General features: G+C 36.4%; 3 protein-coding genes and 1 long non-coding RNA gene across 8 annotated transcripts; 3 read left to right on the top strand and 1 right to left on the bottom strand.

Annotated features, from left to right (window-relative positions):
* Positions 1–2,729: 2,729 nt before the first annotated feature.
* LOC140823808 (E3 ubiquitin-protein ligase MBR2-like) lies at positions 2,730–8,325 on the top strand. 5 transcript variants are annotated; one of them, XM_073185315.1, is made up of 6 exons: positions 2,730–3,045; positions 4,173–5,964; positions 6,526–6,579; positions 7,377–7,472; positions 7,571–7,708; positions 7,818–8,325. In XM_073185315.1, exons 2-6 carry the CDS (start codon positions 4,246–4,248, stop codon positions 7,947–7,949), a joined length of 2,139 nt encoding a protein of 712 aa, XP_073041416.1. In that variant the 5' UTR covers positions 2,730–3,045; positions 4,173–4,245; the 3' UTR covers positions 7,950–8,325. The 5 variants fall into 5 exon arrangements, with proteins under 5 accessions (XP_073041416.1, XP_073041414.1, XP_073041417.1 ...); XM_073185313.1 differs by having other exon boundaries at positions 4,140–5,964; XM_073185316.1 differs by having other exon boundaries at positions 2,730–3,073.
* Positions 8,326–9,994: 1,669 nt separating this feature from the next.
* Positions 9,995–11,624, bottom strand: LOC140823807 (U-box domain-containing protein 26-like). Its single transcript, XM_073185312.1, has one exon. The coding sequence runs from the start codon at positions 11,275–11,277 to the stop codon at positions 10,030–10,032; it is 1,248 nt and encodes a 415-aa protein (XP_073041413.1). The 5' UTR covers positions 11,278–11,624; the 3' UTR covers positions 9,995–10,029.
* Positions 11,625–13,391: 1,767 nt separating this feature from the next.
* Positions 13,392–14,473, top strand: LOC140824836 (uncharacterized). The gene is made up of 3 exons (XR_012116466.1): positions 13,392–13,733; positions 13,817–13,996; positions 14,257–14,473. It is a non-coding gene; the product is annotated as an uncharacterized lncRNA (long non-coding RNA).
* Positions 14,474–15,421: 948 nt separating this feature from the next.
* LOC140823806 (uncharacterized) lies at positions 15,422–16,454 on the top strand. Its single transcript, XM_073185311.1, has one exon. The coding sequence runs from the start codon at positions 15,480–15,482 to the stop codon at positions 16,221–16,223; it is 744 nt and encodes a 247-aa protein (XP_073041412.1). The 5' UTR covers positions 15,422–15,479; the 3' UTR covers positions 16,224–16,454.
* Positions 16,455–17,405: the final 951 nt, after the last annotated feature.

Below are 17,405 nucleotides of genomic sequence, written 5' to 3'. Positions count from 1 at the left end.
ACATATTTAATTTTGTAGAGTATGTTAAAATTTTCATATTTTATAATTATAAAAAAATCAGTTTATTAAGTTTCATGTCATATTTAATTTTACAAAATATCGTAATTATCTATGACTCCATACATAATAGTTCAAACTATCATGATTTATCAGTCATCTGATATCAAAATCTTAAGTTTGAGACGAGATCTCAGATTTGAGACTCGATTATAACAATATCCTCTCCTGAATCATATATAATCCAAACTCATATCAAAGAACCGGATACATGCAAATGTTTCTTTTTCTAGGTAAGGTTGGTGAACATAAGAAAGAGGTTATTTTCATCACCAACTTCTTTGGGCCCTAAGGGCGAGAGTTGGTCAATTTTCAACAACTTCAACTTTTCCCCCTTTCTTCTTTAACAAAATCTATACAAATAAATCATCACAAGATTGAAATGTGAGTGAAATTTTAACCACATATGATTAAATTGACACAATCTAATAAATTAAATCTAAATAGTTAGGGAAATTTTTTTTTTCTAAAGTAATAAAATATGAAGTGATTGCGAGTTCTAGATTTAAGCAAGAGAAATCACGATGATTTAATTTTTCTAATATTTTATAAAAGTTAAGCACTGTATGTTAACTTATCTTGTCCGACCTCATTATACCAACATCATTTTATAATTTTATCCTTAAAAATAATCTTTGGTTCCTAAAATCAATGGGCAAAACCGACAAAATTACACTCATTATCTCCAACAAAATCTCATGCCCACCTATGCTCTTTCACTACGCAACAATCTTCTAGCTCCCACTCCACAAATACATTTCTCTTCACACTACAATTGCTCAATCCCGAAAAACTTTCGTCCAATTCATATGTAAAATCTTTGTATACACACGCATAAAATGTGCCATAGTTACTATTATTTTATCAAATATTAGGCAAAAACTTGTGTTAGACGGTCTCACAGATTGTATTTTGTGAGACGGATCTCTTATTTGGATCATCAATGAAAAAATATTACTTTTTATGTTAATCGGTAGGGTTGACCCGTCTCATAGATAAAGATTCGTGAAACCGTCTCACAAGAGACCTAATCCAAATAATATACCCCTAATGTGTCCGTTGCCTCAGAATTTCCTTCGTTCAACTAAATGGACCCTTTGTCCCTTCGAAAATGACCAATAAAGAGCGAATATTTGGACTAAATCGTGTAGCATTGAAAATGGAATATATAACGATGTAGAAACTCTGGGCCGGACTGCGCCAATAAAAAAGTGGCCCACTTATAGGCTATTGGCAATGCAAAGACCTAACCAAACTCACAATTATTGGGCCTTGTGGTATATTTGTGATTTAGCCCACCCCAGTATTTATAAGTCCAAGATTTGTCGATTTTGATTCATTAATGACGGACTTTCATTATTTTTTACCAGTACTCCGTGTAAAAAAATTAAAATTTAAAAAAAAACAAAAATATAATATTTTCGTAAACAAATAGTTATCAAACCACAATAAATACATCAATTTTACTAATATAGCTGTCATTTTCGTAAATACAAAAGACAAAAATACACAAAATGAGAAAAAAAAAAAAAAGGACGCCATATAAAATGAAAATTATGTCTAATAATCATGATTTTATTGGTAATGAAAATTAAGATAATGTTATCTCAAACTTCACCAATTAGTTTAAAGTTAATTAAATAAAAGCAAAACTTGTGTGAGACGGTCTCACGGGTCGAATTTGTGAGACGGATCTCTTATTTAGGTCATCCATGAAAAAATATAATTTTTATGCTAAAAGTATTATTTTTTATTGTGAATATGAGTAAAGTTGACCCGTTTCACATATTAGTATCCGTGAGATCTCACATAAGACCCACTCTTAAATAAAAGGTCTTTTCCATAACAATATAGTAAGATTAGTAAACTATTATCGAATTGTTTTTTTACATAAAAAAAATAATGAAATTATAATTTATTAAATCATACATGACGCATTTTGGTTCAAAAAAGCTGTGAAAGGCAAAAGACGGAATATTTAATTGATTAATTCAATTATTTCTCCCTCGGATGCCATGAACAACATTAATAATAATCAACATCACCAATTATTTTGTGCTGTTTTTTGGACAATGCTGCAGCTCGTAGGAGGATTAGGGGTCCACATTTTTTTTTAATATCTTAATTCTTTGTTATATATTTACCCACCTAACCAAAATGAATAAATTGTACATAAAATTAAAAGTTTAACTCGATTAATACCTAACAATTTAGAATTCAACCAACCCTATTAATATTTTATAAGATCGAGCCATTCTAACTATATTAAAAATCATAATTAGTGGTAATGGTTTTACTCAAATCTTATAAAATTATACGAATAAAAGTTGAGTAGGTTTTTTGCGAGACAATCTCACGAATATTTATCTGTGAGACGGGTCAACACTACCAATATTCACAATAAAAAATAATACTCTTAGCACAAAAAAATATATTTTCATTGATGATTAAATTAGAGATTTGTCTCACAAAATACGACTGATGAGACGATATTACACCAAGTTTTTGCTATAAAAGTTCCATAGCCCAAACTTCACCTGAAATTTCCGTGTGTTATCAAAACATTAAAAAAGCAGAATAAAAAAGTCATTTGTCCTTAAACATTTTATGTAAGAGTGGATTACCACTAAAACAAACCACTTTAAATTAAAATAATACAATAAAGCCTCGCCATTAGCTCCGCCGCGCCTCTCTCTCTCACACATGGCGACCCCTTTAGCTTGTGTTCTCGTGGCTGTATCCTTCGGTCTCTCTTGCATGTGAAACCGTCGTCTCATATAATTAAACGCCTGAAAAAATATTAAATTTTGGGAGTTTTTGTTTTCTTTTTTACTGTGAGAAAATACCGATTAAAATAGTTGAGATTTCTTGAAACGTTTCTTACTCTCCACCAACTGCCCTTTATCAGAAACTCCACCGTAAAGAAAAGACAAAAAAGAGAAGACAAATTGCCCCGCTCCAGCTCCTTCGATCATCCGCTTTCCACCGGTTTTTTTTCTTGACCCATCGACATTTTGTTCGTTTTCTTGAATTTTCGTTCTTCTTATGTGTTATATGTGGAAATTGCGTGGTTCTTTGATTGAATTTGTTGGATTGTTTTATTGAGATCGAAATTCTTTTGAAAAAGGGATCTGCGATGTAGGGTCTGCAATTGTATGATTTAGTTTGTTGCTCAGTAGCTTGAAATTTGAAATTTTAGTTATTGATTGTTGGATTGGCAGTATGTATTGTTGGATTGGCAGTATGTATTGTTGGAATTTAGTCTTTGATCTTTGATGGATTCAAAGTTTCTACTAGTGGGTCATTCAGTTTTGATGTAAAATGATTGGTCCAAGTTTCTAACTTGGCGATGTTCACAAAGTTGCAATCTTTTCGTTGTCCATGTTTTGCTGTTGATTCTACCGGGCGTCATTTTTTTTTCTGGTTCTTTTTAGATTGAAATATGTTCATGAACTTTTGAATCAACTGATGATCGCCCTTCGTCATCTAATAAAATAAAAGAGTTTGTGATTTTATCTTAATTTTTTTGGTATGTTTGGACTACAGCTCTTAAATATTCACAACTCCTGCTTTCGATTGTTTATTTGACAATTTTAAAGCTTCTTTTTTATTTGATCCTCTTTGTCTCTTCACGACTCACGTAGTCAATTTCAAACTAATTGTGTGTATGTGAGCTGAATCTGTAAGTATCTTTGCCAATTGCCAGTTTTGAAATCTAGTGCCGTCGCATTTTTTAAGAATTGTTTATCAAAAATCAATAGTTTTAGTTACTGGAGCATGATACCACATTGTTCGACTTGCTTCAAGTTGACAAATAACATCTGAATTTGCATTCTTTGCGACAATTTTTGATTCCAAAGTAAAATTAACTTTAAGTTTGCCTTTTTATGCAAGACTTGTTCTGTTTGTTAATGGTTTTAATGTTGTGTTGTGTATGTTGAGAATAAAGAATGATTAAAATGGCAGATTATTAGATCCCCTGCTATTTTTCTGTTTTCAATATGATTGAGACATATCTGAATATTTGATCTTGTATTTGTTTTTTTTAATCCCATCGCCTTTACTGTTGTATCTCGCATCAGATTACCTTCTTCATCTTTCCTATTCTTCTGAAGATCTATGCAAACTTTTCGGCAATATTCGGTACCAGTTCTCGGCTCCATAGAATTCTGAAGTATAATAACAGATATGCAAGGGGAAAGAAGTTCCCTCAATTCTTTTCCTGAAACAATTGATTTGAATCAGGGATCTATTCCCAATGACGGCTCTGTGGATCACTCCTCTTCTTGGGATAACCTGCTAAATCCAGTTGAAAATAGATTGTCCAGTTACATGGTTGCCTCTAGTGGCAGTAATATTAGTTCTACTAATGCTGTTAGCAGTCAGAATTTTAGTGGTTGGGACCAAGGTGAATCCAGCTCCAGTGCAAATAATCAACAGGACCGAATTTTCGATCATTCAAAATTGAGGCTTGGATGGTCATCCTCTTTTGGTCCTTGTTCCGAGACTGATGCAAGGACAGACAATTCATCTTTTGAACCATCTGATTTCAGTAATGCTAGTTATGTTGGCAATCAAGTGACTGGAATATCTCTGAGAACGCAAAATTACAGCTCTAATCTTGGTTCACAGGATGCAACTTCAAGCCATCGACCTATGAGGGAAAGTAATGGCCATGGAAGTCTAGGGGCTAGTTTACCTCATAACCTGTATAAGTCTGGCCGATCAGAGGTAGTGAAAACTTCGAATTTCAATGGTTCTTCCAACGTAGCACCTGCTTCTGGAAGTTCTAGTACATTTTTCGAAATAAATAATGCATCAGGTTCATCTACGGGTCCTTGGGGTTCATCCTGCAAGCGAAAGACTGTTGAAGGTAATTCAGGACAATTTTCCCATGGTGGGAGTTCGAGCTCAAATCAGCCAGTGGAGAATATGAAGCAGAATCCTATCTATGGTTGTCACTCTGGCCCTGGAAGTTTAAGCATATCATCTGAACCTCTGAATTTGTCTCTAATTAATCGCTCAGACCAACTAAATTCAAGAGGGGTTGGAATGAGTAGGGCAACTCCTGTTACTTATTCGTCAAGTGTTCCAGGAATTCCAGAAAGCTCGGGCAGAAATCCTGTTGGAAGATCGAATACAAGACACCATGATTTGGTTCGATTTGATGCGGCTAGAGGCATTCCTTTGAGGCGTCCTACTGCTTATGCTGCCCAGTCGCTTCCAAGACCTTCCTCAAGTAGTGGATCTTTAGAGTTGAGATCACCCGTTGCACCGCCAATAAATCCAGGCAACACCCTTGATCCATCTCATATAATACCTGTATCTGAGGATTTAGGTACACATCCTTACCCTTGGAATAGATCTTTAAGCACACGAGGTGGCAGCTCCTCAAGGTCGTTTGTTCCCTCTGGAGAAAGGGGTTCTGCTGTGCATGATGAAGTTAATGCCAGAAGCTCTGTCAGAAATAATCCCGATTTTCCCATGCTCGTTTCTGTTCCTGAGGCAAGAAATGTTCCACAAGACCAAATTGACTGGAGTTTTGCCCCTGGAACTTCTGCATCTTCTAGAAATCATTCATTCACTTCTCGGATTGGCCCAGGTTCTGGTGTGCGTGCATCTCCCGTAGTATTGTTGCCTCATCAGATACAAAGATCTCAAGCCCATCAGAGATTCTCGGAATTTTTGCCTTGGAACGCCACTCCGCGGATTGAATCTGATTCCGGAGTTCGGAGAAGTCCTTTTGTGCCTTTCCCTTCTGCCTCATTTTCAGCAGATGAGGCACCAAGTACTAGTCTTGGACAGCATCAGTCAGATCAGTGGCCAGGAGCGTTCTCGATTGATACGACGAGTGATGATGCTCATGGTTGGAATGCTTTAGCTGCTGTTGAGGGAAGGCATAGACTGGTATGTGTCCTTTATTGAAGTTGTAACTGATGTGATGAATACTTAAAATCTTCAAACAGAAAATTCCTTTGTTTTCTTTAAACATATTTGCGCTCTGAAAATCCTGTGACCTGCACCGATGGCTTATAAACCGATGGCAGTAACTTTTCATAGTTTTATATAATAACCCTTCTAAGTTATATATCTCGACCGCAAGTATTACTTTATTTCTGGTCAATCATTAATGCACATACACATACTTATTTTTGCTTACTCGGATGTAAATTTTTTCATTGCAAACTGGCTGCTCTTTGTTTCTCTCATTCATTCTGCCTCATCGAGTCTTCCTATTTGTGGAGGCATAGAGTGAGGTATTTTGTGTTCAATTATTGGGAAATCTGACCATTGATGAAGATCCCATTTAATCAATTGAGAAGTCTTTTTAGCATATCCTGTGATTGCATATATTTTATTATTCATTCTTTTAACTAATTGTGCCTACTTGGTTCCTTTGTGCTTGTAATGTGATTCCTGTGAGTTCCAGTGGTTTGCGCTAATTACACTTTGTCCTATTTGATTTAGCAGATCCGTCAAGTCTTGAGTGCCATGCGAAGGGGTGTCCACTTACAACCTGAGGTTTGTTCAGGATCAGCAATTTAGATTTCTCTCATTATGTTATGAAATTTGATTGAACTCTTTTTTTTTTATGGAAGGAAAATATCCAAACATATATCTATTGAGAGTAATTGCTACTAAATTTAAAAATAATTATATAGTTGTTTTTTTTTAATCGACAACTTTTATATGATTTTCAAAGCTACCTGATCATATCCCAAATTCGATCGAGCTTGTGGTTATATATGGAAATTTACATGCGGAATCTCTGTTTGTATCTTTTTATTTTTCTCGAGGTTAAAATTATTTTTAAATCTGTATTTGGAGTCTCAAAATTTGTTCCCACGACGTGGTTTTGTCATAATAAATAGACAAATATACAAGGAGCTTTTCCCAATTATCCTTACCGTTTTCTTCTAATTTGTAGTAGATGTTATGTTTGGAAATAGACACTTGGATTGCTAGCCCAAATGAGATTTCATGCGGTGATTTATCTTGATATACATGGGTATTTTTGAAATTTTCATTTTTGTAATTTCTAAAAGTATTGTTCGAATTTACTTGTTTAGGAAGTATACCGTTGGAGCCTACAATGAAATGGTATTATGTACACATGCCTAATATGTAGAAAGAGATGCCTATGGAGCACACAGAAGTTGTATCTGTCAATTGTGAATTGTATGGCTCGACTAGGCAGATGTTGACGCATGCAGTCAAGACCTTTGAAATATTTTATGCAGTCTTTCTATTGCATAAGTAGCACATAATTTTTCTAGGTTATAGGTGGATGATGTAAATATATGTTAACCCTTTTCCAGGATTATATGCTGATCGACCCTTTTATCAATGGATTTGTGGAGATGCATGACCGTCATAGAGAAATGAGGCTGGATGTGGACAACATGTCTTATGAAGTACTCTAGTTTACTTTAATAAATACTCTCTACACTCTTGGATTTTCAAGAGAATTTTCAGGGTAAGCAGCTTTTAACATTTCCACTGTTTGTGATAGGAATTGTTAGCTTTGGAGGAACGTATAGGGAATGTTAGCACCGGATTGAGCGAGGATAAAATCTTTGCCTCGATGAAACAGAGGAAGCATAGAATATTTGGCGTCGCTGTGAATTTGGTGCCATGCTGTATATGTCAGGTTAGATCAATGAACCTGCTAAATTTTTCGTTCAATTTGCATCCCATACTTATTCTTTTTAAGGATCGACTGTAAGTTTTTTCTTTTCACTTCCACTCGACTATATCAGGAGGAATACATTGATGGGGATGATATTGGGATATCAGATTGTGGGCATGAGTTTCATGTCAACTGCATCAAACAATGGTTGACACTAAAGAACTTGTGTCCGATTTGTAAAACAACGGCTTTGGAAGTTTGAGAAATAATCTATTTGTTTTGGGGGCGAGCATGAACTATTCCCTCTTGAGGACTCATTGTTTTGCTTTTTAATCTTTGGTTGGACACGACTTAAAGCATGCTAGTTCGACCCTAAAAACCCTTTTGTTTTCCTTCCCCAAATCTTGTGGGTTTGAAGCAAGAAAGGTTGTGCTTTCTGGATTGAGTAGCGATGATGATATAAATGTGAACTGTTAATTATGGTCACTTAAATTAAGAAGGAAAAAAAATCCTCGATTCTATGAAATATTAGACGTAATAATGTGGCATTGGGAGACATTTGGTTATATATTCAATTGTTCGAATGGTCTTTTAAGGCTGGCATCTTGTTTCCTTTTATTACAGGACATATTTGATAACTGTTGTCTTCTCTTGTTTCAATCATGCAACGCAACCCTTAATTTCTAGTCCTATATACCATGATTTCAATATTAGTGAATTGTGTGTGTGTGTGTGTGTTTTTTAGGTTTTATTGTGTAAAAGGAGTTGGTAAATTACTTTCACCGTTTCACCATAGCAAATCTTTCCATAAATGTAAAGATTAGCCACTAAATTCCTGTCTTTTTTAGCAACTTTTGCTTCAAATTATCACGGAGTACGGAGCAAAATACAATTGACCCACAAAAAGTTAAGACTGATATGTCATCAGGAAAAATAATTAGGGAATCTCAAATTCAAAAAAAATAAAAATAAAAAAAAAATGTAAGATTTGGTCTTTTCCCATTTTGAATCATGTGTCATTGGCATCAAAATAATGCCATCAATAGGAATTCCCCTGTTTCTTGTCTTGAATTCTTTTGCTCACTATTCTTGTTCTTTAATGGCTATGTTCATGTGATGCAAAAATGAGTTGGGCATTTTGAGGACCATTCCCTATATCTAAAGGGAAAAGGCCAAAGCCCCCATGTGAGAATCCACTTATATTGTCTTTATTTACAAGATGTGGCACTATCGTGACTCTTAAATTATTGACACCATATTATAAAAGTAGAAATAATATAAAATCACTACTTACCCACATACATATGATTTCGATTTTTTCACATAAATGAACAAACTACTTTGTCTTCCATCTATCAACACTCCACTTACTTTTTATGCCTGCAAATACCCTCTCATCCAATTTCATGTTTTTATCATCTTATACATTTGGACTAACTTGATTTTGTAAATCCAGATATTTATAGTAAATCTATGAGCGCATGCTTCGATTTCTAGTATATATCAATGTTTGTGATGATAACTCAAATAGAACATTCATTTCACAAAATTGAAATATGAAATCGTCTCACCTTAACTTTTGTGAAGAAATAAATACTCAAAACGATCATGACAATTGAAAGGAGAAATATACATGACATAGAGTGAGCATTTGAGTGGATACCCTATACATTATCATTGTTAAACATGCCATTATTCCTAGTAAACCTATAGAACACATGAAACATGGAAACCCCACCTCCAACCCATAAGTCCTTTATTATTGCTAGTCTATGGTCAAAGGAAGTTGAACCATCAAAAAATATGTGATGTATCTTGCCTCATTCATTGTCTTTCTCCACAATCAAGGCCACCATCTATTTCATGAAAATTATAGATTTATGCCTACCACGTTAAGAAGTTTAACTCATAAAACTTTGAAAATTTGATAAATTTAAAAGAAAAAAATAGAATTAAAATGGCCCTTGAGGAAATATATTAGATTGGCATCGCCCTCGAGCGTTTTTGAACATATAAGCACCGTGAAAATTTGATTGATCCAAAGGAAGTAAATTGGAGTATGACGTGAAGCCTTTTATATACCAATGGTCTGAGTTTGAGTAGTACTAACGTTTTGTACAAAGTAAACCAAATTTGTCAAAAATTAACATGAAATTAGATCGATCGACAAATTTTTTTTTGATGCATTAAAACTCAAACAAAAAAAATGTTACATACAAAAATATATGCATCATCGAAATCCCACATATGCACTCATTTCCGGGTGTCCATTTTTTTTTGGGATTTTTTTATATAATTTAAATAATATTTTTTCTTCTAAATCGATTTTATAAAATCTTTAATCAAAACAAAACAACGTCGCTGCAATGGAAATCACATGAATTCTCCATGGACTCCTGGGGCCACGAGTCGCGAAGCAATTTCAGCAGCATTTGCGCCTTTCGCTTAGCTCTCACCGTGCAATCGCTCTGCACCAGCAGCAGCAGCTGAGTCAACACGCCGGCTGCCAACGCATTCTTCTGGGCCTTCTCCGACGTCGAGCACAGCGAGAGCAGAGCTCCGGCTGCATACTCGGTGGCGCGGTCTGAGACCTTCAAAATGATTTTCACCAGCAAGGGGACCACCATGGCGTGCGAGACGAATGCTGCGCAACCTGATTGGATCCGACATAAAAGTTCCACCGTCGCCAGTGCTCTCTCGGTGTCGCACTTATCGAAATCCACCAGCCTGTCGACCAGCGCCTCCACCGCGCCTGCCGCAATAGCCTTGTGCCTGTGCTGCTTCGCGAGGCATAATGCGAATAGAGATTTGATTCCTATCTTCAAAGCACTGGGATACGCCAGGGTATATTTCAAAATCCCAACAATTCCATCAAAAACTCCTTCGACGCCGCTGATTTGAGCTCGGAGCTCAGGCAACCTTATCCCTGCCACGACACTCTCAATCATTGACGCGGAGTTTACTCGAACGTCGATAGAGGAATGGAACAGTAAATTCACCAGATAATGAATCCGATTCCGGTCAGCTGCCACGTACATACAATCCTCTTCGGTTAGCGAAAACATCGCCAAAGCCGCGAGCGATTCGTGATTCAACACAGATGAATCACAGTCAACAGCCGAGAACACGATCGAAAGCAGAATCTCACGTCCATTACTCGCGACAATAACCGCCCGATTCTTCTCCGAGTCACGCGCGAGTCCTCTAAGCTTCCTCAACGCCGAGATTCTCAAACTCGACGGAGCCGAACCAGACGAAACCTGGCCCAGCAGAGTTCGGACCAAACTGGGGTCGGCCGGTTGCTTGGGAGTAGGAATACGCTCCACTCCAAACGACCGGTTCGCGACACACCACTCCTGAATCAACCGCCGGAGAGTGTGATTGGGTATGAGGATAAAGTCCGCCAATGAAACCCGCGTGACCGGGCACGTTGTATTCCCAGTTCCCACCCACGATTCTATGCTTAAACGGTCGAACGTTTGACCGGTACAAACAGTAACTGGGTCACGCATCAGCTCTAAAGAAATCGGACATCGGAAATGGTACGGGATCTGTACGACGTCGTCCAACGGCAGCAAACTCCGAGGCATGTCTCTTGTCACCGTCTTTCTTTCCTTTTTTTTTTCTTTTCTTTTCCCAACTCTCTGCTAATATATATGTATATATGAACTCTCAAGAAAAGGAGAAATAAAGAGGTAGAAGCGTAGAAAGAACAATCTCCCAAATCAGAGAAGGCTTCGAATTCTCTTCGACTTTGTTTTGGTTGGGATTGAGTGCAAAATGGGAACACAGAGACATTTTTCTGCGTTTTTATTGCCCAAATTGTACTACCATCCAAGCTCCACACGTGTGGTTTCTGGACTCAGGCTGAGTTGTTAACCATGGTTAGTTTGGTGGGGTTTGTAGTCAAAGAGAATTTTGAGGACGGGAGCCGAGGCCAAATGGAGGGCCCCAATTCCATTTCGATGTCTACTTCAGTGGGAATCAATGTTTTGAGGTGGATTGTACTTGGTGAGTCTTTCGCATGTACATATATATATGCCTTTGTTATCTTGTATATTTTCACCATTTCCACTAATGTAAGTTCAAATTCTAAATGATATGTTCAATTGAAATATGCAGATAATACGATTATTTTTTCAATTTTAATTATTATAAAATTTGAGCATAATATAAAGTAATACAAGAATGTTAAATTTAATTATTCATACCAAACAATTCTTCAATTATTTGAAACTAATATATCGGTCGGATGCACGACCAACCAATATTGACGGCGTTTATTTCAGCTTTAACACTAACTTTTGCCCATAAGTTTGTAGACGAGTCAACCCTACCGATATCCACAATAAAAATAATACTCCTAGCATAAAAAGTAATATTTTTTCATGGATGACTCAAATAAGAGATCTGTCTCACAAAAAACAAAAACTTGTGTGAGACGGTCTCACGGGTCGTATTTGTGAGATGGATCTCTTATTTGGGTCACCCATGAAAAAGTATTACTTTTTATGCTAAGAGTATTATTTTTTATTGTGAATATGGATAGGGTTGACTCGTCTCACATATTATGATCCGTGAGACGGTCTCACATGAGACTCACTCCTCACAAAATATTATCCATGAGATCGTCTCACACAAGTTTTTGTCATAATAATTTGCAGCATGTAACCCTAAATTCGGACACCTCGCTCATTTTTTTAATATTACATATTATATACAGAATATTTCTTTGAGTATACTGTATTTTACAGTTAGTTAGCGCTTTAATATACTATATTTTACAATTAGTTGGCGCTTGAACACATGTAGTAGATAACACCCAAATCTGGAAAATACAAAGGCTTCGGGTCGTCGACCAGCAAATTGAACCCCGAGAAGTTGGCTAAATTTAGTGCTGCAGAGTTGGGAAGATTCCAAACAATGCCAAAACTATCACCACTTCCAAAATTAACCATTCTCGATCGGAAGAAAATAATTTGGCAACCCAATGCATTAAACAAATGAGCTGTGTCATTTTTGACACTGAGGGGGTGCTTGGGTCGTCTAGTAGATATTATTTTGAATAAAATTCTCTGTTCCATATATTTATGTTTCAATTTTTTAGTATCAATCATTCCATTCTCATTCTTAATTCATTCCAAAATTTGGAATATCATCTAATTTTTCTTTCCGTTTAGCCTAAGAGTTAAGACCACCTGCATGCTCGACAGGGTTCCCCAAATTATTATCAAATGATCGATCATCTCTAATCTAGGTCCAAAAAGAAACAACGAGGCAACATGGGCTAACGGGCCTTAGTTTTAGTTGGCCATTGGGTTGAGCTCCAGTAGGAAACAAAATCTTGTAGCCAAAAATCTAGGAGAATTTTTGTGGAATTTTGAGTGCAAATGAAACTTGATCAAAATCTTAGTTTTGGGCCTTAGTTTTCCCTGGGGATATTTGTTTCTCTTGCAAATGAATTGCTTTGAGGTATAGGGCATATAAATCTATGAAAGCCAACTATATGACAAGAAATTTACAACCCTAGGTTATTTATATTTTATAGTCTTGTAAGGTCTTTATTTTTTGGCTTGAATAAGCCTGCTTGTGGTATTTGATTTGATTGGATGGGATTTTTACTGGCATTTTTTACTGGCATTTTTTTCCTTTTCACAAACCCACATTATTACAGGTTTTTTTTTCTTCTCCTCAAAAACCAACATTATTTTAATTATTTTTAACTCACTTCCCATTTATATGAAAAAAATTAACAGAAATAAACTTTATTTTTTCATGTTATTAATATATAGAATCAAAATAAAATCAGCGAGGTAACTATAGTTCAGACGAGTAAATGAAATTGTGCATATGAATACAGGTTCTTTCGTATCGGAATAGTTGTTCTCGTATTGCATGATGCCAGTGATGTATTCATGGAAGCTGCTCAGGTTTTTAAATATTCTGAGAGAGAGTTTGAAGCTAGTTTGTTCTTTGGATTGTTTGCCCTGACATGGTTTGTGCTGAGGCTCATATACTTTCCATTTTGGGTCATAAGGGCATCAAGGTAAGCATCAGACATGACTTAAAACTTCATTTGTGATTAGGTTGTTATTTTGGCTCTAACTCCGTTCCTTTTCCATTCCTCAGCTATCACTTCATCGAATTCATAGACATGTCGAAGACATATAATATGGTGTCATAGTACATCTTCTACACGATGCTATTGACATTGCTTGTTTTTCACATTTACTGGTGGATCCTCATATTCTCCATGATCACTAGACAGTTGAAAAATTAGAGGAAAAGTAGGAGAAGATATAAGATCAGGTAGGCACCTTATCTTCTGCTGCTAACTGAGATTTAACAAACTTCTAGTAGTAGTTACTTGTTTGCTAGTTGTGTGTTCACAAGTCAAACCGGCTTGGTGGGCCAGCAAACCTGGTGATCCTTATCCGGAACTGTATAGTGACCGGCCCATTTGGTCTGAATCCTATACGCGGGACTGTAACTAAACTGGGCTCGTTTTTTTCAGTTCTCGAAAGAGTCTTTCATTCATGTTGTCTTAATTCTTCTCAATCCTTGAACAGATTCAGAAGATGATTAGTCGGGGATTCTTGCTCCTAGTGAACCCTGTTTGTTGACAAGGGATGATGGATGTTGCTCTCAATCGGTTACTTCCATAGATTGGTTGGCCTTCTACGTATCTTATCCTCCTTGCTGTAATTGGGCTAGTACAGGAATGTGTGATATTTCACGTCTGAGTGCGTATTAGCTTTTGGGTGTAAAAAATAGTAGGAGTTTCTTGTATAGTAAGATGTACGAGGGGGTTATTTTTTTAAAAAAAATTTGACCAGGTCTCTTTTTTAAATTAATCCTAAGATGTACATCCTACTAGCCAGAAAGAAAATTAATGAAAGCACAGAATAAACTCATCTCCTCTTCCCATTTGAGTCTCCCACGTCCTTTTCTAACCAAAAAAATTTGAGCACGGAAGAGACAACATAACATAACAAAACTATAATATATATATATATATATACATTAATTGCGTATGGTCGGTTGATATTTAAAAAAAAATGTGCATTTTTTTCCTTTTCAAGGCTCTAGAAATATCAAAATCTAATACATATTAATAGCATTATAAATGCAGGCGGCATTTAAGGAAACACGTCTCAAGGTTAACAAAGCATTGGTGTTCTCTGTTCTTTATGATATAAAGGGTTTATTTCATCCTACCCATGTAGACATTGTTCCCATGATAGGATGAATGACCAAGATTTGTCCATGCATATATAGGACCCATTTTTTTTTGAAATTGTATGTGTGACAAGATCTTATCTTTTGAAATGAAATGACGGTAGTGCCCACATAGATGGGATCTCGTCTACAGTATAAAGATATGTATTAAAATGAAATAGAAACTGACAGATATAATAAAAACAATAATCTAAAAAACTATTTGGTTACCACTATAATAAAAACAATTATCACGAGTGGGCTCAGTTTCGACTGGTCCTATATATAGATAACCGCTATCCTAAATTGACCGTCAAAACTACCGCGTGATGATACGATGTCACCCTGCCAACTCATCAACAACCAAGAGTAACAGATAACTGACACGCCATCCAGGAAATTTCCCACGTGCCACAACCGACATGTAGTTTTAGCACTCCGTGTGAAAAGAGAGTACTTTTTTAGAAACATCAGTATATTAATACCTTCGGCCTTATTTGTATACAGAATTAAATTTTCAGACAGCAATTCTTTGATTAAACAGTCAGGTCTCTATCCGAGCTTCAAAGAACACATGCAGACATCAGCCAAGAGAATGAAACAGCAAGGGGGTAATAATAATGGTGACAGCTCAAAGGCCATGGCGGCGGCGGCGATGGCGATAACCAGTGATGACGAAGTTTCTATAATGGTGGCGACTTTAAAGAATGTTATCACAGGTGGCGGCGCTGTTGGCACGGAATCATCGACCGGCCGGAGCAACGCCGGGGCTTCTTCTTCTTCTTCCGCCAGTTTAACTACTGGAGGTGTTTCTTTCTCAGTTTCTGAAGACTTGGAAACTTGCGGGTCCTGCAGGATTAAAGGGTGTTTGGGTTGCGCTTTTTTCGTGGAAGAGGAGAAGGATAAAGGTCCGAAGAAGAGGAAGAAGAAGATTTACAGAGGGGTGAGGCAGCGGCCATGGGGAAAATGGGCCGCGGAGATACGGGACCCACACAAGGCGACGCGTGTGTGGCTGGGGACTTTCGAAACGGCGGAAGGAGCAGCGCGAGCTTATGATGAAGCGGCCATTAGGTTTCGTGGCCCCAGAGCTAAGCTTAATTTTCCATTTTCCGATTACACGTCCGGCGCTAACACCGAATCGAGCACGACGGCGACTCAGAGGCCAAATTTACCGCAGCAACATCAAGAAAATGTGATTAATGAAATGCCCACGAGAAATCATTATAACAACAATAATCAAAATCATTTCTGGGAAACGGTGATCGGGGATGAAGAAACTCAAGAGTGGATGAAGATGATGGATTTTAATGGAGATTAATCAGATTCTGCTGACGCCAATTTTCGAATTCTGAAATAATAATATCAAGAAATGTTTTTTTTAAAAACTTTTTGGAGAGGAGCTCATTTGATATTATTTGATTCAAAATTGGGCACGATTTGATTTGAAATATAAAAAAATCGATGAAGTTCATGTCCTTATTTCATCAAAAGTTTTATTTGTATTTGACTTGAATTCTACACTATTTACAATTATACATCATTCTGTCTATTTAGGTTTTTCGGAAAATTTAGGACATCTAGTGATCTATTAAATTCGAAATTTTGGAGCAGAGTGCGATGCACATTTTTTGGGGTCCATAATTTCGAAATTAGCTTATGATACCTAACATAAAAAAACAAATAATCAATTTTTATCACATGCTACAAATACAAAAACGTGTTAAAAAAGTTATTTACATATATGATGGATCAGTGGGTAGTACCCCACTGTGATTTCTAATGTGATTCTTCGGACAAATTTTAATCATTTATATGTGAAGGTGATGAGAATGACAACTTCCAGTGAAGTCTCATCACACTAAATTTAACGGCAGATCCCCTTTATCATTATTTTTTTAAGGAAGAATATCATGACGGCGGACGGCTATAACATAGAGGAGCGATATTTGTTTTGATATATTTTGTTTTTATTTTATAAAATATCTAAAATTTTCTTTAGTACATTTTTGATAATTTACAAGCTAAAAGTAATATTTTAGAACTATTCACATTGAGAAAAGTGAATAACTTTATAACCAACAGATAATAAAATAAAGAATCACACACTGTTTTCGGCGTAAATTTATTTCTAGTAACTTAAATCTTATGTTCTATTTTTATAAGTTCATAATCTGTAAAGAACAGCTTTATAACCTGGAATATGATAAATCTTTTGAGGAAAAGAATAGCTTTATGGCCCCTGTTATGTTCTTCATCTGCGGATCATTTTAGCTGGGTGTTTGAGAATTGCACGAACAAAGACCAGGAGCTCTCTGCTGGAGTAGTTGGATCAAGAAAAACAAGGTGGTCTTTCGAGGATCGAATGACGAGGAAGCGACCTTTGGGTTATTATCCCAGATTCAACACAAACCCTCCAACCAACCACACAATTCCATCCCTAAGTAGCAGCCACCCCAATGCTATGGTGGATATGGATAGAGATGGTGGTGTTTTTTTGGCT

This window comes from Primulina eburnea, chromosome 2 (genome assembly GCF_022965805.1).
Source record: "Primulina eburnea isolate SZY01 chromosome 2, ASM2296580v1, whole genome shotgun sequence".
Taxonomy (NCBI): Eukaryota; Viridiplantae; Streptophyta; class Magnoliopsida; order Lamiales; family Gesneriaceae; genus Primulina; species Primulina eburnea.
This window is presented reverse-complemented; position numbering and strand designations above follow the sequence as displayed.

Bases quoted from the DNA above. Each gene is read 5' to 3' on its own strand.
- LOC140823808 (XM_073185315.1), top strand. From the start codon at position 4,246: ATGCAAGGGGAAAGAAGTTCCCTCAATTCTTTTCCTGAAACAATTGAT. The intron at 5,965-6,525 runs GTATGTGTCCTT...TATTTGATTTAG, and splicing joins TTGAGGGAAGGCATAGACTG to CAGATCCGTCAAGTCTTGAG. The intron at 7,709-7,817 runs GTTAGATCAATG...CGACTATATCAG, and splicing joins TGCCATGCTGTATATGTCAG to GAGGAATACATTGATGGGGA.
- LOC140823807 (XM_073185312.1), bottom strand. From the start codon at position 11,277: ATGCCTCGGAGTTTGCTGCCGTTGGACGACGTCGTACAGATCCCGTAC.
- LOC140823806 (XM_073185311.1), top strand. From the start codon at position 15,480: ATGCAGACATCAGCCAAGAGAATGAAACAGCAAGGGGGTAATAATAAT.